The sequence below is a fragment of the Melopsittacus undulatus genome, chromosome 7 (assembly GCF_012275295.1).
Source record: "Melopsittacus undulatus isolate bMelUnd1 chromosome 7, bMelUnd1.mat.Z, whole genome shotgun sequence".
Lineage (NCBI taxonomy): Eukaryota > Metazoa > Chordata > Aves > Psittaciformes > Psittaculidae > Melopsittacus > Melopsittacus undulatus.
Window position 1 is genome coordinate 25,438,482 of NC_047533.1, and position 23,903 is coordinate 25,462,384.

General features: G+C 34.0%; 1 protein-coding gene across 3 annotated transcripts in view; it reads right to left on the bottom strand.

The window, feature by feature from the left end:
* ATP8A1 (ATPase phospholipid transporting 8A1) overlaps positions 1-23,903 on the bottom strand; it is a 110,338-nt gene that overhangs the window by 61,055 nt on the left and 25,380 nt on the right. Inside the window, exons 7-19 of one of the 3 annotated variants that reach the window (XM_034064719.1) lie at positions 23,673-23,746; positions 21,771-21,840; positions 21,017-21,144; positions 16,526-16,637; positions 15,487-15,652; positions 12,997-13,124; positions 11,240-11,317; positions 9,790-9,878; positions 8,047-8,091; positions 5,358-5,430; positions 2,762-2,867; positions 1,440-1,522; positions 1,227-1,276 (exon numbers count right to left, since the gene is read on the bottom strand). In XM_034064719.1, the coding sequence (XP_033920610.1) occupies positions 1,227-1,276; positions 1,440-1,522; positions 2,762-2,867; positions 5,358-5,430; positions 8,047-8,091; positions 9,790-9,878; positions 11,240-11,317; positions 12,997-13,124; positions 15,487-15,652; positions 16,526-16,637; positions 21,017-21,144; positions 21,771-21,840; positions 23,673-23,746 (1,202 nt within the window). The remainder of the gene's footprint in view (positions 1-1,226; positions 1,277-1,439; positions 1,523-2,761; positions 2,868-5,357; positions 5,431-8,046; positions 8,092-9,789; positions 9,879-11,239; positions 11,318-12,996; positions 13,125-15,486; positions 15,653-16,525; positions 16,638-21,016; positions 21,145-21,770; positions 21,841-23,672; positions 23,747-23,903) is intronic. The other 2 variants (XM_034064720.1, XM_034064721.1) reach the window with 2 other exon arrangements.

Consider the following 23,903-nt stretch of genomic DNA (forward strand, 5'->3'; position numbering starts at 1 on the left):
TTTCCTGAATAGAGAGTGAAAGTAGTTCCTACAGAAAAATGAAACCCTGGGATAAAGCTTAAAAATTTCAATTACTTCCTCTGCAATATACAAACCCAACATTAATTACAAGCAGTCATGAAAAGACATTCAAAACTATAAAAATTACTTTCTGTTGCTTCTCCCCCCCCCCGACTGAGGTGATCTTGATGCCCCACATTATTATCCTTATTATTGTAACTACAGGCAAGTACTTGTCTTCTTTCACCCAGCCTCTACATGTTCAGCCTCTCTCCAGTATTGCCTTTGATTTTTATTTCATGATATTTTTTTGTTTCTTTAGCTAAACTCAAGGGAAACACAGTAGGACAGGAAGGAAAACAATGATCACTTTCCGCAGGCACAAGTAATCATTCTGGGAAAAAGAAAAAAAAAGGCACTTCCTCTACATACAAATCCCTTCCCCACCCTGTGCCAAAGTAAGCAATGGGCCTACAGAAACACTCAGAACACAGACAGCATACATGGATAAACTTTAAACAGATTTATATAACAAGCAAAACTACATCCAGATTTCTTATGGGTACCTTCACAATTCCAGGAGGTCTGACATTAAATTTTTACTGAAAGCAAAGCATGTGACACACTCAGATTCCAAGAAGATTATCTGTCCAGTGTTCTAGTGCTCAAAAAGAATGGCTTTCAGTCTAGTGTATTTAAGTCTAGAGTATTTAAGCATGTCATAATTATGCAAGTGTATTTAAGGTCAAATGCAAAATTTCATTCTATCAGTTAAAGCAAACACAAGTTATGTTTTAACACTTACTTGAATTTTCTCTCCTGCCCCCAAATATCAATTTTTTAGTAAATAACAGGGTGCCATGGCTTTCAGAAATACCTTTTGAAGTTCAAGTACTTATAAGCTTTTTTCACATAATTTTTTTAAGCTTTGCAATCAAAGATCTTTGCACAAAAGCAAAAGTGAAAAACATTAGCCAAAAAGGAGACAAGAAGAAAAAATACATGCCTCTGAAATTATTTTACAATAAAACAAGAAGTATGATCTTAATCATGGACACTGCTGTGCCTATAGTACGATATTATTTCATAATAATTACATATTATAGGCATAAGATATACACAACCTGCATACTTTGCCTGTATAAATTAAAAATGCAAACATTTTTATCGGTAAGAAAAATTCATATTTTCACAAAAAGACACTAAGTGCCCAACATACTGCTTACCTTGTAAATTCCAGGACATTTAGCAGTTCATATCTCTCTTCCTGTCCCAACTGAAGAGTAATAAAAAAGGGAGAATTAATGAAAAAAACCTCAAGAAACCAACCCAACCAACCAACAACTCAATACATTATGTACCATGTTGAAGTTATGCAAAATTATTTAACGTAGCAGGAATAAATACAGCCAAATATAAAGTTACTCCAATGTACTTACAGACTCTATGATTACAGAGTCAGGTGTCCTTCCAGTGAAAACAAAACTAAGATGCCTGGCTGCTCTGACCAATGCTCCTTCATCTGCAACAAAGTCAAATAGTTATTTTACAGATGTGCCAGAAAATTGCTAGTTTACCCCATGATTTAATGGACACAGTCCAAGCTTTTATCTGTTTGACTTCCTTTTTCCTTTATAGATTTTAAGATCAGATGTGGTGCTGGAAAGAACTCTTTGTTTCTCCTGGTGAAACTGATGAAATGAGTTTCTAGTTCAGAAGAAATAAGCCCTCGAAAGAACATGTCTCTCAGATCAGTAATGATAGCACCCCCTTCAAAGCACCTAGGCTAGCACCTTCCTCAGCTGGGCACTTGACAAGGTACATTTCTTTTTGTGTAAATTCTGTTTTAGAAGTGTGATCAGTCATGCCTATAAATAATAGGTAACTTCAATACTTAGTTTTAGGAAACATTTCAAGCAGCAACCCAGCCCCCCATAAGCATCAGCTGTCTCCAAAAAGCTCAGGATGTTGGAACAGATTTTGCTTGCAATGCTCAATATAACATTGGCTTGGCCTAGTTAGTTTTATCTGTGGCCCTACCTCTGCCCTTGTCTTCCAATTGTTGAAGGACAGAATTTGAAGAAATAAACACCTAGGAACTGGGGCAGACAGGGAACTTGATGGCTGGAGACTGCATTTCATACCATTTCTCCCATCATAACTTGTTATAATACATCAGTGCAGCAAATCTGAGCATATTTTAATCATTTTGCCTTGCTTCATCACTTCCGGAATTCAAAAATTGCCTATGAAGCACAGTAGGCCTGAATCACACCTTTTGCACCATAATCTTTTGTTACTCTCTAGTAGAGCTTTATCACAGCTTTTAGCTTATTAAAAATAGTTTTCATTTTTGATTAAAAACATAGTCTCTGATCTAAATCATGTTTACCAAGTAAAGAATAGGTTCACAAGCAAGGCCATCAATTTGTCTCCTGTTTTGATTTCTATTTGCATTTCAGCAGTTCCTTCAGAGCTCCACAGCCTTAGGAGGGCTGTGTGGTTAACCACCCTTTGCCCTTACATAATCCACAGGACACTCATATGTATTTTCTAAAGCAAATTACAGAAGTCTAAATCCTTTTTTGATAAAACAGATTTTAGCTGACACCCATTCCTTTTCTTTTTTTTAGGGATATATCATTTGTTAACTTTGAAAGATATTTAAAAAAAAACCCAACATAACCCAACAAATGTTGCATAAAATTTGCTTCTTGAGTTAATGGAATACTTCACATTAATTCAGTTATCTGAGTCTCACCTGGAGATGCTGCTTGATATATAATTTTATCACCTTCTCTTTCTGGAACTGCTGTATGACACACTGCCATCATTGTCAAAAACTCACATATTATAGGTGCAGTTGGCTAAAAAAAAATGTCAGAGTGCGATTAAGCAATAACTAACTGAAATGTAGTAACAGATATGGACAAACAATAGTAGTGTAAAATCTAATGAAAGATTTTTTTTCCCTGTTCTTTAAAAACTACCAGAAACTAAACAAAACAGACATTATCGGTACACTAATTTTTAGCATGCAGAATGACTTCTCACTGCTGTACTTCAATACTGTCTATATACATACCACTTAGTGTCATTTGCTATCATAACAATCAAAAGTAGATAACCAGAAACCTATTATTAATAACAGTGAATATTTCAATAGCATTTTATAGGGAAGGTAAGTCTGAATACTGTATTGAAAGAATTTTACTTTATTCACTGTTGTCTCTTTGGAAGTTGTTTTTTTACTACAAATACTTCCTTTTACATTACTTTTGTCTAATACTGTATTTGACAACAGTTTTTAAGAACCTTTACAAAGATGTAGCAACCAAACCCATAAATCATGTGGAAAACGATGCAAGGTCAAGCAGTCAGCTTTTAAAGTAAGACATTTAAATGTACATCTCAGGCACTTCAGAGTCTACAAAGCTGAAACAATTTCAAATGATTTAGCCAAGAGGGGAAAAGAGTGTGTACAAGAAAACTAGTTGTTATTGACAAATACAGCTAAAAACATGAGTATAACTGAGATTTGCAAAATGAATGGACTCCTGAATGGATATTCAAGAGAAATGCCAGCATTCCCCTTAAATAAGCTTAAAGCAGCTGCCCACCTCAATCAAGTTTTTTTGTAGCATATTTATTATATTGTAAGGCCACCCCTTGAACACTGTGTTCAGTTTGGGGTCCCTCAGTACAAGAAAGACATTGAGGTGCTGGAGTGTGTCCAAAGAAGAGCAACAAAGCTGGTGAATGGCCTGGAGCACAAGTTTTATGAGAAGCAGCTGAGAGAACTGGGGTTATTTAGCCTAGAGAAGGCTCAGGGGAAACATTGTCACTCCCTACAACTACCAGAAAGCAAGGTGGATGTCAGTCTCTTCTCTCACATAACAAGTAATAGGACAAGAGGAAATGGCCTCAAGTTGTACCAGCAGAGGTTTAGACTGGATATTAGGAAAAACTGCTTCACCAAAAAAAACAGTGGCACAAGCTGCCCAGGGAAGATGTTGAGTCATCATCCCTGGGCATATGTAAAAGACATGTAGACATGGTGCTTAGGGGCATGGTTTAGTGGTGGATTTAGCAGTGCTAGGTTAACAGTTGGACTGAATGATTTTAAGGCTCTTTTTCAATCTGTATGATTTTATGATTCCATAAAAATGAAGATGACATCACAATTACTCTATAAAATACAATAATCTTTGAAAACCTAACTTAATTCCATAGTGCAGAAACACTACTGGGAGCAGGCTCCTATCCTCTTCCACTGAGGGCCTCCAGATCCTCTAAGATTTATTCAGAAGCCTGAATTACACATCCTTTTCCAAAGCATCTCAGAATACATTTAACATATAGTGGTGAAATCTCTTTGAATGTGTGCCCTAATTTTTAACTTCAAGATGTATACAGATGCATTTTTTAGCTTGTATGCTCACACTATATATCCTTAATACCACGTATCTACCAGAAAACTTTCAAGATTCATCCACTTGCACACCAAGTGTGCTCACTCTAGACAACAGTAGTAACAGGACAATGCCTTTTCCAAGCAGTCTGTTGCTAGCACTGAAGATAAAAATAGACTGTGCAGTAAGTATAAGAGCCCCCTCTGCTTTATTAATAAAATATTTCAATCTGATTGTTACCCTGAGAAGAAAAAAAATTAAAGGAAGGAGTAATTTATTTACTCTCTTCAAAAAGAGAATAGTTGCACTATTAAAGGTAGGTGCTCTTGCTTATGACTAGGCAAAAACATCCCTTGTACAAATGACAGAAAGTGGAATGATGGTACTGTTGCTTTGTCAAATCATAAACTAAGCTATTGACTTTCTGTGAAATGTATTGTCTTTTTAGGGTAAATACCAGCCTTTAGAATGCTTATTTCATTTAATTATCTGAACTGATGATCTAACCTCATGGAAGCATGTACACAAAAACAATGTATATGGTTGATCCCTGTTTAAGACTGGGCACAGAAATACTAAGTCATGTCAGGACAGAAGTTAACTTGACTGATCCTGAAAGCTTTGATGGATGTCACAGCATCATATGGTCAGCAAGAATAATGTTAAAACACCCACAGAATGAAGAATGTAAGACTACTATATTTCAGATTCATAGCGTCTGAATCATGCCATTTCCAAAAAAAGAAAATGTGAAAAAAAAGAAGGGCCATATCTAATCCGTATTGACAACAAACAATTATAAAAGTATTCATGAGGTCAAGTATCCATTCCTATTTTATGTAAAGGTATAATTTATTTATTTTCCTTTAAAGGACATAATCTTGACTTACAGAAAGCAGTGGTTTGATTTCACAAAACAATGGTAATTGTTTCTACAGAACTTACATGATTGCTCTGAAGATTCTCCAGTAATGATGAGTCACTAAACGGTTTTTCTTCTCCATTTTGTGAGCCCTGCCTAAAAATAATTCAGTAGAAAAGAGATCATCATTAGCATATTCTTGACAATTCATACACAAATCATCCACGTTACTGTGCTAAGGTCAAGCATAAATTGTTTTTTATCTGTTACAATAAAGGCTGCAATCACACACTGTGAGAAATGAAAAGGTATTCGTTTCACATCTCCAAAGCTCATCTAATTTTAAGAAACCTTAATTTATAGAAATACACTTAAACCCAGGGAAGTTTCTCTGGTGACTTCAACTAATGCAGGATGAAGTAAAAATATATCAACAGTGTTAAGACTGTGGCTTCTTGCTTTTTGATCTCTAGCATGCAATTACAATAGGGAGTCAGAAAAAGATATGTCTGAAGAAATCACATTTCATTGAGAAATCAGCAGTTTTGGAATAGGTTTGCAAATGCTTCAGAAAAGAAAGTCTGGTATCTGAAAGAAGTAAGCAAACTGAGTTCAGACATCAGGGAAGTCTGTATGAAGATGGTTTGTTCTCTATTACTCACAACCAAAAAGGCACTTAGTAAACAGCCAAAGAACACAGCAACAGTGGTGAAGCAGGGACTGAAGAGATGCAAGATGGAGATGGTTCTGGAGAAACAAAGTCATACACTAACATCTCTCAAATTGTATAAATCTTCTGGCTGAAGCTGAGAGCTCAAAACTGTAGGTACTTCTAGGAAGACTTGTTACTGCAGCTGACTTTATATTAAGACAAGCTAGTGGAGTTTGAATCTCAGTGAACTAAAACAGTGCTGAAAAGTAAACACATTTGGAGGAAAGTATTCTTTATCAATTTACTTTGGATCTTGCCTTGGATCACATAATCTTGCAAGACAGTGAATACATTCTGTGATCTAAGTTGAAGGATAAGCCATATACATCAAAGGCAGTCTAACGGTTCTTCACAAAACCCGAAACTGAGCTGGTTTAGTCCTGTACTACCATGGAGGAATATGGCTTCTATACAGCCACTCAAGAATTACTTTTTCTAAAAATGTGTAATTAAAGTGAGAAATTCGAAGCATCCTTAGTCACCAACCCCCCTCCCCCTTTTTTTTTAAATGCAAAGCAAACAGATCTTGAAGTGTCAAATATTAATAACTTCAGATATGTTAAATATGGTTAGAGTCTAAGGTTTATACTTTGTTTGCTTCAAACCTTCTGACAGAGAGACTTCAAAATATGTTCCAGATTCTCAGTGCTAAAAAAAGGAAAAACTTTTGCAGGTATATGTTTTGTCCAACTGGAACACATTTTTTCTAATTAAAAAAAATATTGAAAATATTTGGAATTAACAACTTTAGCAATTTCAGGGCTAGAAATGTTACTGTCAAGCCGAGACTATTAATTGCAATAGATTTACACACAAAAAATTCTTAAGTATCTTATTCCAAAAGTATTTACAAGATGCTAATTGCTTATAGAAGTATTGCCTTTTTTTAACTACTGTTCAGGTCTCAATTTACACATTTCAGATATGCTTATGAAGATTTTGATGTGGATTAAGCCAAAACCAGCCTTATTTCATAAATATTTTATAAGCAAGCATGCTTAATTTCATGTAAGGATTGCATTATTTTAATGAAATCGACACTTTTGCAGTTAAGCACTCTTATTCATCTTTCAAAGAAATACCTTGCTGCTACATCAAATGAGGATATTCAGGTCAGCTAAGAGTTTGGGTTGTGCATATGTGCCACTTTTCATGTGCATGTGGGAGGTATTTTTCAGGTATTGTTTTTTTTTATAATCTAAATAAAGAATTACTAATTCTACTCTAGCAATGCAATTTTTTTCACCTCAAAACTTTTTAAACATAAGACAACAACACAGCACAGTTTTGTGTGACACATCTTGCTGTAACTTTCAACAAATACAACAGTGATATCTTAAGTAAATGACATTTTTTCCCTGATCTATATGAATAGCATTGAAAATACGTAGTTTAACAAAGTATGATGAAGTAGTACAAGGCATCATGCTAATGGTAGCAGAAAGGAAGCCAGGACTTAGTCTTTCCTGAGGTCCCCATTAAGAGATTAATGTTGACCCCAGGAGTATTTGTCTGATACACAGTTAAGAACTATATAGTGCTAATATTCTAAAACTATCTATAGGAAGTAAAACATTAACAATAACTTATCACATTTTTCACTTTCAAATACGGACTTTGCATTCCAACATGTTAGAGATTATTACTAACCTATTGCTAAGTTAACTGTAAAAAAAGTGTGCTAAAAGTTAATACCAGCTACCTATTGTTAAGTAACAGTAGAAAAGTGTGAAAGAAGTTAATACCAGCTACCTTAATAGATTTTAAAACTTTCTCTCCAACAAGCAATTCAGAATTACACAGGATTGTCAGGAAAATAACTGTACTATATCTCAGTGATCCTATTTGCAATTCTGTTCCAGAGTACACAACCTAATGCCACAGAATATGTTATAGATGGCGTAAATTTCTGTGAGATTGTCAATATGCAACAATTTGAAGATAAAATAAACTTTGATTAAAATATGTCACATATAGCTCTGTTTCTAAAAATCTTGCTCACTGTTTTTAAGCTTGAATCTTCAACAAACACCATACACTAAATCATTTTTAGAGCTTACCAATCATCTGAAGAAACACTATAATCCTCAGGCTCAGGGCAATGGCTGCACAAGAAGTAAGGGAAGAACAGAAACAGGGAGAGGAAAAAGAATCACAAAGGCTAAAAAATTCAATTATGTATAGAAAGAAGTTAGTTAATGAAATCAAATTACTAAAAAAAGAAGTTTTAAAGGTATTTCAACAAAGTATTTTGCTAGTGCTTAGATAACAATAAAATATTGCAAAAATATGATTTTTTCTCTTGAGGTTTTATATACTATAAATGATATTTTTTTTTCAATTGAAAGCTTATCTACTTAATAACTTATACCAGTAGATATAAAGACAGTTGCCCTATTTACAAATATTGCTTTATATTTCAGTATATATGCATTGTTACAGCCAGTCATAGCACATGAAGGACTCTGCCCTGTGACGACACAGGTTTAAACATACCACAATTTGTAGCACACTTAGAAAGAGGAAGCATAGGAGATGGAACAGTCACTTCTACCCTTTCCTGTGTTCCCAACTTCTTATCTGCATTAATACAGAAAAACAGAGTGACTCTATTCTCAGAGTAGCTATGAGAGACGCCATAAGGCTATTTGCTGTAAAGAGAAACTCTGCTTTCTAAACACCAGTGCTAACCAGAAAACTGGTAAGGAAAATTTGGTGGGTTTTTTTTTCCTAAAAACTACATTCATACCTAGGTTTCATGATGGAGAACTTCTAGAATTTGTGCTATACCAACTTGAGATGAAGAAATTCTGAGCCATGTTATCAAATACTGATTTTAAGTGCCATGACCATTAATGTATTTTTTATCTTGAAAAAACTGTTATAGAACGAACTTGAAAATAGTTCACAGCAGTTTCTCTGAAGTCACAGAGTTAGGTCAAGTGGTTGAAACTGAGCCATATATATGTGTGTGTGTGTATGTAAAACCACACACACTTATCTGTATTTTAATACAACTAAAAAACCCATCAGTATAGTTAATGCATTAAAGATATAAAATTTTTTAAAACCAAAAGTCTAGATTAGACTCATGAAAATTAGGATTTTTAAAAGGATTCGAATCATAAAGCCACCACACCTTTAGTACAAGCCAACACTTTACGACCACAGCCTCCTCTCTACCTAGTACTAGAAATGTCTAATTAACAGCTACTGAATGCGCCAAGATTGGCCCAGGTCCAGCATTTCACATGCTGGTAAGCCACACTGGCATTTAAAATATAGGTACTTCTGCTTTATTTATTACTCTAGTATTTTCTTTTTTTTTCCAAGTAAACAGTCCTCAAAGTTTGAAGCTTTTATGAACTCTTGTTGAAGGAGTTGGCTGCATCTATTGACAAAGAAACAGTAAAATGCTTTGTTTGCCTTAATTTGGAGAGATTTTTTATAAGAATTGATATTTGGAGTTATGCCACTAGAACAGTATTCATAAAAGCCATCTGGATGGTGGTTACAGTAGTGTAGTTCCTGCTTCCATGGTGATGGAAGTTGTGTTCCAGCAGCAAGCCTTCGATTTCTAAATTTTAGTTTTATTCCTCTTTGCAAAAAGAGATGTCATAACTGAAGTGATGATACCTCTTGTAAGTAACATTTCACAGCCACAAACTGAATTATAGTTTTAGATATTGCCAAGTTTAAGTTTATTTTAACTGTAGTTTATTTTAACTGCATTAAACAGATGGGTGCATATGGAGAGGCAAAGAAAGGCACATAGATAATGGAAAGTATATAAAAATACATACCCATAAGCAACTCCTGCTACAGTACACTTCTTGAATTGCATGACATTGCATGTCAGAGTACCCGTTTTGTCAGAAAATATGTATTTGACCTTAATGAATGATAAAAGTCGTTACACATCAACATTCAGCAGCTATTTACATATTTAATGCAATTCATGACTATCAACACACTAAGTATTTTTACCAGTTCTGCATTCTTCACAGTTTATAGAAAAAAAACCAACAACCAGTAACCAACCAATACATGAATGTGGCAGATGCATGGTTTTGATACCCGTTTCCAAGCATATTAATCAACTGAGATGTCAGGAAGCTTAAGCTTGCTTCAGCACATGGTGGTATACTTAGCTCTCCATCACTTATTGAAATCCAAGAAACCAGTGAAGAACAATGTCTACGCTAATAAAATATTCAATTTCTGACAGAAAGAAATACAGTAAAAGGGAAGTGTCTACATGCATATCTAACCCCTCTTTTTTGACACTGAAATATCTTCTTAAAGCCAAAACATCAGGAAAAAAACAAGAGTTCAGAAATGCTAAGTTGCAGGAATAGATGAAATATCTTCCTTCCTACGTACTCTCCTATTTCCCTAACATCATAAACCCTTCCTCTCCGAAAACTAGTAGTTAAAGTATTTTAAAACTGAAGCTGAAATAAAATTATCTGTGATATATTTAAATTTTGTTCGAACCTAATCTTAAGAAGAAAGTTAATATATATAGAAATGAAATGGTTTCTGCTGAAGCAAAGGTTCTATTAGTCAAAAGTAAACCTCAACTTTAATTTAAATTAAATTTAAATTACATTTAAATTAAAATTTATTTCTCATTAAAAAAAATCACAGTATTCTTAATTAGGCACTAACTGCATTATGCAAGAAGCTAATAAGGCTATGTATTAGCAAAATTTATTCTGCATTTCCTACTTAAAGATTCTGTTTCTGAGGGATTATGACTTAGTCAAATCAGCAGTTACAAGAAATCCTGCATGCCAGTTTTATGCCTCATCTGTATTTTTGTTGTTGTGTGGGCACAATGGGAAAGCAGGAATTGCAGCTAAGAAAACTCAGCTTTGGTTTTCCCAACACCAAAGTTGCCTTTCTTAAATCCTGAGGATCTCTTGGGGGAAATTCTTCCTTCAGTATGTGCAGCCCTCATGTACTTCAGAAAAGAGATTTGCTCTTTTTGTTAACTCCCCACATATTGCAAAGTGTTTATAAAAATATCTGACAGAAGGAAGAGAACAGAAATAAACAAAGACTAAGGCAATAATGTAAGTTTTCCAAAATAAATCTTCACAGAATTGGGTGACATGGTGTTCAAGGTGTCCCTGCTCATGACAGGCAGGTTGGAACTAGATGATTATAAGGTCTTTTCCAACCCTAACTATTCTATGACTCTATGAGTAATTTCAACACACAGAGTTAGAACCAGTATTTTTTTTCTACCTGTCCAAGTTCTTCATTGAGATTGGAAGTACGAGCCATTGCAGCAGTGTCTGTAGGTTCATAGTGCATGTCTATATCCTGCAGATAAAAAAAAAAAAATTAAATAATAGTCTTCCATAACTTATTACAAAAAAGTTCAGCATATAAATAGAAAACCTAAGTGTAGAAGAGCAGACCAAAAATTATACAAGTTATCTACTTACGATTATTTCAACAAGGGAAACCAGAGATACAATCAGATCACTGCCTAGAGTCCCCTGAAGAAATTAGATTTCCTCTTGAAAACGAAAAATTTGTATGATTCTTTGAGATTTTACTGATTATTTCCAGTGATCTTTATTATTCAAAAACTGTTGTACCCATGTATCTAAAACAGATTTGGCAAGCGAAAATACTATATTGTTACACGTAGAAGTAGGTCTTATCTATTTATATTGTATACACAACCAGTCATTTCTAAGCAGTAAGATAAACATGCCTTGAGATAAAACCACAAAGATAAATTTAAGAGTACACAATAAATGTAGGGTACATTATAAGTGGTGTGTTTGGTTTTGGGTTTTTTGGAGTTTTTTTTTCTTTTTTTTGTTAAAAAATAAATAAATCAGAGTGTATTTTTTAATACAGCAAAAGATCAAATCATTGTGAAGTATGGCAATGTGGTGCAACAGACTGCAGACGACCAACTTCTCTGTATCAACATGCACACACACAAAGAAAATGTTTCAGATAATGTCTCAAGTCCCAGATTAAGATAAAGACAACTAATCCCACCATGGTGTTACATGGTGGGGGGAACAGAAGATAAAACCATGTTTTGGATTTGTATAAGCAGTTGCCAATTTACACATTCAAAATGGGTGAGCCTTTGTTGAATGTTTATTTTAAAATAAAGAACATGAAGGAAGACTTTAATTACATTGTCTTATTTGTCAACAATTTGTTCTATAGCACAAAAGAAACGAAGAAACTAAAACTAGCTGATGGCTCACAAAAAGACTGAACTATTAAAACCAAGCATACACTTCACCTGCTACTCCACATAAATTTTTATCTGTATCTGCATGACATATCTTACATACAGAAATCAGTTGATCAAGAAATCAGATTAAGGAGTTCAGAATTATATGAATAATTTACATTTGGGAAAAACTGGAAAAATTGAAGGCATGCTATTAAACGCACTTACACGGCTTCAAGGAGAACACTTCACCCCCATCCCAAACAGCGAAAGGGAGTAAACCCTTCTTTACCTGCCACTAATTCATTAAGGAAATAATAAAAAAAAACAAACCAAAGTGATCTTTATATATTTTTCAAGAGGTAATACTAAAGACCCTGGCTTTGTATTAAAACCAGTGGGTTGTACAAAAACCAGTGGGAACAAAAAATCAGCAAAATACTGAAAAAGACCCAACAAAACATGCAGTACACTTAGAAGAAATGAAACTAGACAAAACTTCACTGGACTGCAAAACACTTTCTTCTGATCATTCTGGGTGAAATGGATACCTGAATATTAGTAATGAGAAAACACAAAGCACAAAAAACAGGTTCCAAAAAGGACTGTTGCAATTATAAAAGTACTCAATAAACCCATTTATTATTACCTTTTCAGATTCCAGTATTAATAAACAAAATATTTCAATATTTACATTGAGAAAAAGTCTGAAAAAAATATACTCTAAGAAGCAATCATTTCACTCGTACACCATTTGATTTTAGAAGTTAATGCATATTGTAAAAATGATATTTACCCAATTTATGAAATAAGCCTGGATAAATTTAACAACTTCAAGTGTAACCAACAAACTGATTGGAATAAGATTATTGAAGAGAATGATGAAAGTCAAGAAATTCAATCCAAAGTTGCTTGCTCCACCATCTGCCAAAAGACAAAGCAAAAAAAAAAAAATTAAACATTAAACTTAAAAGTATATATATACAGTGTATTCAGAGTATTGCACTAACTCCTGATTTTTAAAGTATCTGTGCCTAAGAAGAAACTTGAGAATTAAATATAGTATCACTTGCCTAGAAATGTGGACTTAATTAGATTTAAGGATCTCTTTAACAGAGTTCAAATTTAGAGATCTTTGCCATCTCCAATTTCTAAAAAGCAATCTTACCAGCCACTCCCTCTTCTGCTACATTTAAAGATTATAATCTGGGAATATCTATATACAGCAACCAAATTCTAAACTCTATATTTTAGAGTTTCATATTTTTAAAGGGAGAAAATGTGTAGTGTAGTAGAATGAGTTGGGTTTTTCCACTCACCCTCACACCTTCCTACTCCCCTCCTCAACCCAGCAAAATATGATGAAAAAGGTAAATTCACACCACACAAGAAGGAGATGAAATTACAGTTTAACCAAATTTTAACAGAACTGACAATGTGAATATTAACATGCAGTTTTAAAACACTTTTTCCTTTCAAAGCTTGAGATAACTCTAGTAGTAGCACTTCAGAGAGGTTGTGAATGAGAAAGAGCAGTCTGCTCTCCAATACAGTGAAAGGGTGAAAGATGTAGCCTGCCTGTCTGTTTTCAAAGATCAGCTGAAGAAAAGCAGCACCAGACAGGTTTCTGCTCTATATGGAATCTGGGTCTGGTTGTTACTCTTAAGATCCAAGACAGCAGGTTTGGGATACTTTCATCAGCACCAAAGGAAGTACAAGTCAAAGACCAGAGAGCTAACATACACCTTGACACTGACAATCTGAGTGATTACAAAGATCAGATGAAGTTTGATACCTATTGCTACCTGTAAATAAATCAATATTCAGATATTTATTGTTAATGTTACAATTTTTTACTTATCATCCATGGGCAACAGATTGTTTTAACTAAATGCTAACAGCATTCAGAAAGATGTGGCAGTGTTAGGAACCTGTTTCACTACCACATCAAAATTAAGTAACTATGGAAGGGGAATAAATTGTTTCTTACGTATTAAAAGTATCTGGTACAAGAATAACTATGAGCTGAATGTAGCCCACAAATCCCAACACAATTCATTTAATCATGGGGCATATATCAGGCAATAGACTGACAAGGATAATCACTTGAAGAACACAGAAAATATTAATGGCCACTATTTCATGCTTCTTTTTTTTCAGAAATAAAACCAAAAGCTTCTGAACCACTTCACTACTGTGCTAACCACCATATTCTGAAAACTTCTATGTTTCCCAGAAAAGAAAAAAAAATAAAATGAAAAAAAAGAACCAGCTGAAAAAATAACAAATGAAGCACGTCTAATGCAATTCTTTTATATGACTGGAAACTGTCAATATTCACTTTTTTCCATCTCACAATGGAAATATGAAAGTTAAGTTTCTTTCTTTAAATAGATCTCTTCGCCAGCATCAAAAAGAAGCAAGGTTCTCAATAAAGAAGAGTTAATCATAAATGCAGACAACTTTTGTTCAACAAAAACTTTAGCAGAGTGCCTTCAAACAATTCTAAGACATTTCTTTAAAAACTGATCAAACTACTCAACAATCCCTACTTTGATGAACATATTCAGCAGTTTTGCATTCAAGACTGTTATTTCAGGATCAGAAAGCCTAATTCTGCTTCTACTGCCAAAGTAAAGAAGGCTCTAGGCCTATCATGAGAAGTTCTGAAAACATGAATAACTGACCATAAAGTATATTTATGAAAACTTCCTTTAAATCTATTTTCCTTGTGGAGGGTCAAATTACATCAATATGTCACATGCTGGCATAAAGGCCCAAGTAACATCATATATGCTTTGCATCTACCATGAGTACAGCCGTCCAGTATGTTAGATATTTGTGGTCTATCTTCTTCAGGAGTAGTCTGCTAAACATGATGTTTGCAGCCAATAATTAGTTAGATCCCTGTACAGTAAATATTCTAAAGCCACGACACAGTTTCCTGAAATGAGGGAGTTTAAAAATTCAGAAAAGACACTACAGCTTTAAATGTAATCTATTGGCAATAGCTTAAAATAGTTTTAGTGCCATGTCTAGGAAGCTGACTGTTTATGCCAGTGGAATGTTGATACAGACCTTGCAAAGCTGCAGTGATGTAGAGACTGAAAGATGTGTAGGTTTGAATTTAGCAAGAGCTCATATGGCACAGTAAGGTAATTTTATACTTGCTGTGATATACCCAGCCTGATTACCAACACAGACAGACTGATAAAAACCACAGTGTGGTTTTTGACACAAAGACAAGTGAAACACTAAAATATTAATATATTATTTTACATCTTACAATTTAGATCAAGATACCAGTCTCTTCCAGTATGCCTTTGATTCCATATAGCCGAACCAATAGAGCAGATCAAAGACATAGCAATGAGGATGCAGAACAGAATCAAAATTTGAATATTCGTAATTCGTTCCACATTAGACATTTTAAGAGGTGGACTTGTTGAATTCTGTAAAAGATATAAACCAACAGTGGCTATTAAATATTAGAAGAGGTATATGTACCTTTTGCTTTCAAAATACATATTACCGCATTCTTTTCTAAATATTCTTCCAAATACATCATTATAATAAATACCATAATTTTCCCCTCAAAAAAAAGCAGCTTATAAATCTATGAATTAGACCTTTAGTTTGTATTACAGTTTAAACAATCACACAGAACACTCATAACAGCAACAGTTAACAATATTAAAATGAATATGCATACACCTTACCAGTGCTATAGAAGACAACTGCTAATACAAGCTTTTTCAAGTAACTATTTTACAAATCAGGAAAACAATAAATAAGAGACATGCATGACCAACTTGAAAGCATTATTTTTTGTCAACAAATGCGTTGGAATTTCAATATTTCAAACAGCACTAGCAAAAGTAATTTCATAGTCTGAGAACGGTTCTCTTCCCACCTCATTTTGCAAATAAAGATTCACTTTGTTTTCTGACAAGACTGCTTACCTTTGTACTTGAAAGAAAGCTACACAAGAGGACAGTTTTAGGAGCAGTCAAAACTAAAAAATGATGAACAGGCAAACTATAATGATTCAGCTTGCTAATCTAACAGTTTTCAAAACATAAGTTACAAAACAGAATCAACAAATATGCTTACTAATGGAAAAACTACTAAAATAGTAGCTAAACGACTAATAATAACAAGTACTTTATTTTTATTGGGTTTACTTCATAAGAAAGATGCTCTATTCCTGACATTTCAGCTACTACATTAAGTTCAGCCATATTTTCTGATACAATTTTCTATACTGTGTGATGACATGATAAGGTAACAAAACAGGTAATTTAGAGAACATCTAAGTGACAAACCTGCATAAGTTTTGTGTCATGTCCTGTATAGACAACTATCCCATGAACCCACTGAGTATTTCTCAACTGAGCTCCTCGTAGAAGAATCTGATCAGCTCCCAGTGGAATAGTACTAGAAGGAAGGAGTTTTATATTTAGCATTAAAACAATGTCAATGAATAACATTACCATCAGTTGTTAAAACTAATTTTCAAAATTTAGACAGTTAATATGCTAGGAACCTAACTTTCATAGTTAACTTCTGGAGAGTGTTGACAGAGAGAAAACCTGTCAGTTAAAAGCAAGCCTAAAAAATTAAGTATGAAAAATATTTCTTACCACTTCATTTTGTCTATGGACTACTAATTTTGATATGGTACTACTAGCATACTGAAACTAAAAAAGGCTATTTTTCCTGTGACTTATAATTATGAAGCTTTTTTCCCCAAGTCTACTCTTACAAAAATCTTCCAAATCAATTTTCAAATTAAATAATTTTCTGAACTCTTAACTTTATCCATTCTTCCAGTGAAATAAACATCCTTTATGAACATAATTATTTAAAATTCACAACATATTTTCTTCACCTTCTTTAAATTGCAAAACCAGCTACATTTACTTGTGCTACTCTTTCAGAACTGCACTGAGTAAATAAGCTATGAAACCTCAAAAGACAGTGCAAACATTTAAATGTATTAAATTCAGACAGCTGACTTAATTCATATACTGTAGCTCAGGTTTTTCTTAAAATAGAAAAAATGTAGATTATTATTACTCTTTTCTTGGGACAAACAATACCCTATTTTGGCACTTTTCTTTCTATAAACACCAGCTAGCAGTTCAGACTTTTCAACAGCGTTCTACTGTTTGGCATTCTTATCTAAAACTATGATCTCTACAGTTGTTTGAAACCAACGCATTATGAAGATCACAAATAAACTGCTTACTGACTGCAACTATATCTGATATATAAGATATAAAAAGTCTGAGGAAGTAATGATATTTGGTAACATTTTTGGTAGCACAAAGATCATGAAATCAGTCTCAGTAAGTAAATTTCAAGTAGTAATTTCCTCTGGATCTTCATGCCCCTTTCCCTCCTCTCTCACACAAGCTTTTAAGATTCAAAGAGCGCAAGAGGAAACAACACATTCTTCCTCCCCTAAAATTAACAGTGGCAAGACAAGTTTTTTTTGAATCAGCTCTTGCAGGAACTAGAGAAAAAAAAGAGTGTTCTTCCATAAAAACCAAAACAACTAACAAATACCACCCCACTACAGCCTAGTTACCTTTTGAGGAAACTAGCATGGAGCAAACTGGCTGTTTAAGGAATCATTCCCCCCACCAGCTAAATATGTTTCAGCAACTGAAACTGAATGATATTGTTATAGAATACATTTCCAGCTGCAGGCATTTAATCAAAAGAAGGCATCAGGAAAGAAAACAGAAGCAGAAAACATACTGAGATTTACTTGCTTTCTAAATCTGACCTGTGCTGCCCTTGCACTTAAGATTTGTTCATATCATGGCAAAATTAAGAGAACAAATGTCTTTTCAAGTATGAAAGGAACTGCTGGTGTTTGAATTACCCAAGAATCATTAAGAGAGACTCCTGTTGCAGAATTATTCTAAGTCTTTTGGACCATCCATCCAACAACAGGCAAACATTTCAGATAAGGAATGGATTACCTGTTATTCCAAGAATAATTAGGTATTATTAGCCTATTAACACTAATATGAATACCACAGAAGGAGAAAGAAAAATAACTTTCTTTGGTTATATGCAAGTCTCCCACAGACAGATTGGAAACCTTTTCAACTGTGGACCTTCTCTGGAAGGCCAAAAGATTTTCTGGGCTTCTACTAATTCAAGAGGGTCTAGGAAGGCAGAAGTCAAAACCTTCCAGTCTTAGTTTTTGTATTCTTTGAAGAGTCAGGGGAGTTCTTTGACTCTTCCCATATCTTCCTCTTTGTTTTCTTAAGAAATATGAACAATATGCAAGAAAGTCTTTTCTATTGGAGGACCCATTGGTTCTTTTTTTCCATGAGGACACTGTCTCTCAAATTCTCCAACTGTCCCAGTTCTGCACCTTGGGACAGGAATTTATCCTTAAGGGTCTGTTACTGGGAAGACAATCAGAAGTGAACTGGGACTGCAGAACAGGTCCAATAGGACCTGTCTCCAGCAGAACTGGTGCACAGACCAAGGGAAGAAAAACAGAGGGCAAAACAACCAGGGGCATATAATGCCCACATCTGCCTGGTGTCATGCTAATGATCCTCAGTAACTCTCTAATAAGGAGATGGTGTGATGACTTGATGGAGCTATTAAGTCACTATTTCCCAGTCTCTGCCTTCTCAAAACTGCTCCAACTCATCTGATTCTTCTTGTATGCTACATAACTAAGGACTCATCAGCAACATATTTAGGTTGTATTCAGTAAGGGATGTTCTCAATAGCAAATATTACCCTTTCAGCATATTTTCCTGCCAGAGCTGTCAAGGGTATATTAAGAACTCATAATTCCTAAGACAAATTTGAAGGCTAACATACCAAAATGTCTTCATACTTCATTTTTACCCAAAATTTGTTTAAGAATGCCTTCAGGAAAATATTTACTTTAGGTGTGTATAAAAATATCTGCCCTTGCTTTTAACTTGCTCACCCTTCCCCTCTGAGCCATTGTCTAATTATAATTTCACACTTATCCAAGTTAGAGAACTTTTCTTCCTTTTATAGCTAAGTGTCTTCATTGACTGAAACCAAGCTGAGGTGCCTCTGCGTAACAAAGAGCTGTATACTTAGGACGATAGAAAGAAAACCTTTTTGGCCTTTGTCTACAGATTTAGCCATAAGGCAAAAGAAGTGTAGTGAGGTTCTACCTTCTTGAATATTAAGAATTCAAAAGGAAAAAAAAAAAAAAAGGACCTTTGTTTTTTTGAGTTGCTCTCCCATGAAGGCAAAAAGACTGAAAAGATCATCCAGATACAACATTTCTGGCACTGCAAAGAGTTATCTAAAGGAAAAGAAGGAAGAAGAGGGAGATGCATTTTAAGTATTCTCTATTGCTTTTGCAAAAGTTTTAAGATGTCAGTGGATAAAGTGGAAACTACAAGAGCTGCAGCTACACAATCTGGTAAGAAGGACTTAAAGATCTGAATGTTTACCAGATAGATGAATCTGTGCTACCTCTAATGTGGACAGAAAGAGAACTTATCTCTGATTTTTTCGAGCTGGGAATAAGATCAGGATCCAAAAAGAGTTACTTACCTGCAATTCTTTTTCACTGAAGGTAAATATTATATTAGAGCCACACTTTTGGAACTATTCTACTACACAGGAACTATGTTCAAAATATTCCAAAACTGAATTTCCCAAATGAAAAACTGCTTGACCAGCAGATGGCGTGTTCCTACACATTCTTCAGGCACAATGGCCATCAGCAAATTCCATGTTTCTTTTTAAAGAAATTTAATTCTTAAAATTAAATAATTAGATTGAAAAGTACGTTTTTCCTTCTAGCCAGGGAGGAAGGATGAATGTGTGGATCTATTATAACTATTACCTTCAGAGAAGAATTACAGGTAAATGTTTTTCGCTTCTTAACGACAACTACAGTGGAATTATAATAGATCCACACTCTTGCGACTGAAAACTCCTGGAATGCATCTGTAAGAAATCAGTAAATAAAACAAGGAATATTAAGGGGAAGGAGTTAAAAAAAGTATTTAATAATTAGCACTATACATATCACTCTAAAGCCACAAAGACAAGTAATATTGTATATGGAAAAATACATGCCTACCAAAGAAAAAGGAAATCCTGTAAATCTTTGGGAATGAACAACTCAACAATTCTGGAATGCAATGAACTTTATACTCCTAATGTACCACATTCAGTTCAAACCCATAGAGGACTCTAAATATCAATATTTACTAAGCACTTAAGTATTTTAAGAATTTTTGAAGCAGTTTTGCAAGTATGTATGTTGTAATTGCACCAAGGCAGTCTATTATTACAGAAACATACTTTCAGTGATCTAAGATATTAAATGTCTTTCAGGTACCAAATTAGAAGAATTTGAGGTATACAGTGATGGAATCCATTTCACTCCATATTTAGACAAACAAAAGAAAACAACAATTAAAAAAAAAACCAAACAGATGAAAAGCTACTTCTACTCAGCTTCTATAATAGAAACTTAACAGAGGAAGTATCAGATACTTGAGTTACTAGATACACATTCTATGACTATTTAACAGCACTCCCATCTACTGTTAATAGCTATTGCTTTCTGAAGGTCAACTAGTACAAAAATTCAAGTTCTAGACATTAGAAGTTTTTATCCCTCATTTTTTTTAAAGAATAAAGAATACATCAGAAAAGATGTTTTCTTCTCTAGTTTTAGTAGAACAGACTTTTCATATTTTAACCTGAGTAGTTTAGTAACATATATTCATATATTAATAGACTGAATCTCCCAAGAGGTCATCTTCCTTGGATCTACATACCCATGCCCATCCAGTCTGATGTTTCCAACAAAATCGTAGAGGTGTCGGTTTGGGCTCTCACATTCAATTCTGCCAGAAAGACTCATCAAGCTTTCTATGTCCTTTATGTCTGATGTTAGTGGCAAACCCTGTAAACAAAATTTGTTTGTCATGACAGTAATAATCACTTTCCAATATAAAAATGTATATATTAGATATTCGATGGTGTAAAACTAGAAAACCAGAACCTCTATGACAGCAAAATGGGAATGCAACACTTTGCTGTCACACTACTGGATGCTAAAGATAGTGAAAAAGTCACCTTAGTATCTTACAGCATCATGATGAGACAGGGTTGTAACCAGTCGTACAGCTCAGCGAGAATGTCCTTGAATACAGACAATGCACTCAGCCAAAAAATTATATTCCCTTCTTGCCTTTGATGGGTAATACTGGCACTACCAGCTTCTTTCTGCACAGTTTCTCTATCACCTGTTCTCTAAAAACAAAACTAATACCCAAACTACTAATATTTCTACCAATTTTTCCAAAGAAAAAGCCCCCAAACAAACTACAAGGCATGACTTAGGAGTACATTGATTCCTTCCACTTGATTAATTCAGCAAAAACTTTCATGATGCCAATAACCTGCAGCCTTTTATTCAAACCACTGTAATTCCAACCTCCTAGAACAGCCATTAATGCTGTAAAAGATGTTTTTATAAACAACAGATGAAAATAATATTAGCAGTATACTCAAAAATTAAATTCATACCTGTCGAATTTTTAAGTTTGTCTCACCATCTAAGTTAGATGTTTCGATGTAGCACATAGCCTGTGGTTCACTATTAAGAAAAGAAAAACCTTATTTTTAAATGATACTATCAAAATTCACAAACTTCCTGTAGTCTCTTAATGCCTATTTATGCAATCAGATTTTTCTTTTATCATATATTCAAAACAAATTTACAGGCAAATCTGTAAAAAATGGCAGTACTTTACACTTTCAGAAAAGTTTGCCTTAAAAAAGAAAAAAAAAGTTTTTCCTAAAAACTTAATGCTAAAAATGCCGTATACAGAAAAAGCTTTCTGTGTTTTTGTATGAGATTAAGATACAGACACAAGTGTAGTGCATTTGTAGTACCTACTACTGTAGGCAGCAATAATTTAGACATGGGAGTTTTTGTGTAAAGGGTTCTTCTATAAAAAAAGTATTATTTATGGATTAACATATTACAGTTTTTGAAATATGCCCTTAAAGAAGTTTAAAAGGCTATTTTATAAATTAAAGGTTTTAAGTTTATGCAGAATATTATTACTTGAATAGTTAATCTATTTAATACTTACTGCTAAATGGCTTATTCTTTCAATAAAATTTTTCAACACAATTTTCTGATATGAAACATGGCAGCAATTTTATCTTTTGTAAAATACTTTTAGACTTTAAATCATATACAACCATTATAGATCTCTTCACTAGGAAAACAGAGATACAGCAGGACATGACTTTTCTGCAAGGAGACAGTAAGCAAGTACACATCTAACAGGTCATGATTTCTGAAGTACTCATCAGCTCCCATTTTCTGGGTGTGAAGACAGAGCACCTACTACTTACAACAGATAGATGTTTTCATCCTGTAAAGGATGAAATGAGTCATAAAACCCCCTTACAGCTTAAAAGAATTACTCTCTACACCACTCTGAAGCTTCCAATATTTTCCTTCTTTGTAGAACAAAATTCAAGCACCAAGTGTTCTGCAAAAATCCCTTTCTTAATGCAACAGTGCCTTCTGATCACAGGATAAAATTAAGTAGGTTATTCTAACACATTTTTTGTAAAGCAAAAGTATTAAAAAATGATATACTGCTTTCAGGCTAGTGTTTCCTGGCAAACTTTTCTAAAATGTAAATAACCTCTATTTAGATTGTTTCGATGGAATCAATTGTATAAAACATAATTCTAGCATTTTTATTGGTTAATATAAAACCAGTATTTTTTGTGAAGCACTTTTAAAACAGACTAAGGCAGCAAAGCCATTCAAGTGAGACACATGCTTAATTGTAATTACTGTAGCAGATAGCAGTGACCTTCAAAGTAAGTTACAATTAGATCAAGGCAGGCCCATTGATTTATTAGGGAAAAACAAAGTGCGGTAACAGTGCAGACAATAGCATAAAGCTGACACGTCTGAGAAACATGCATTTTGTCACAACACACAAGAACAGTGCTGCTTTTGCCATTGCATGCAGCAGAAATTGTGCAACATCCAGTTTGTGCAGAGGGTCCTCTACCAGTCCTACCAACATTAAACTATATTCTTTGCTGAAAATAGTGGGCTGGTATAAACATATATATTCTTAATTTGCTCTAAGGAATTAAAAATATGTTTATACTGGTGTCTTACTGTGTGTTTATGCAATGACAACTTGTTTGACAAAATTTCATGGCGGTAGTACAAGAACAAAGAGGACTGAAATTTTGATTTAAGAGTGTTATGTATTTACACTTCAATGATCTGCATTTCTATCAACTCAACCCCTTCTAATTTTATAAATGTGTGGGTTTTGTTGAAGAAAGCTGAACAGCAAAGCAACTGTTATTAATATGGCAGTGTTCTTCATATTTGGTATATGAGGACCCACTTACACGTCTCCTGTGAAACTCATTAATTCTAACCTTGATGACAGACTGATGAGATCAGCTGGGAGATGTTCCCCATTGGTCACTTTCACTACTTCCCCTACTGCCACCTACACATCCCAGTTTGAAAATGATTAGAACAGAAAAATAAGTGACATGGAAAAAACAAAACAAAAATGGACAAAGACAAAAAGACAGAGTTTGAAATTGTTATTTAAATAATACATGTTAATTAAAATGTCTGATAACAATTTTTTCAAAATCTAT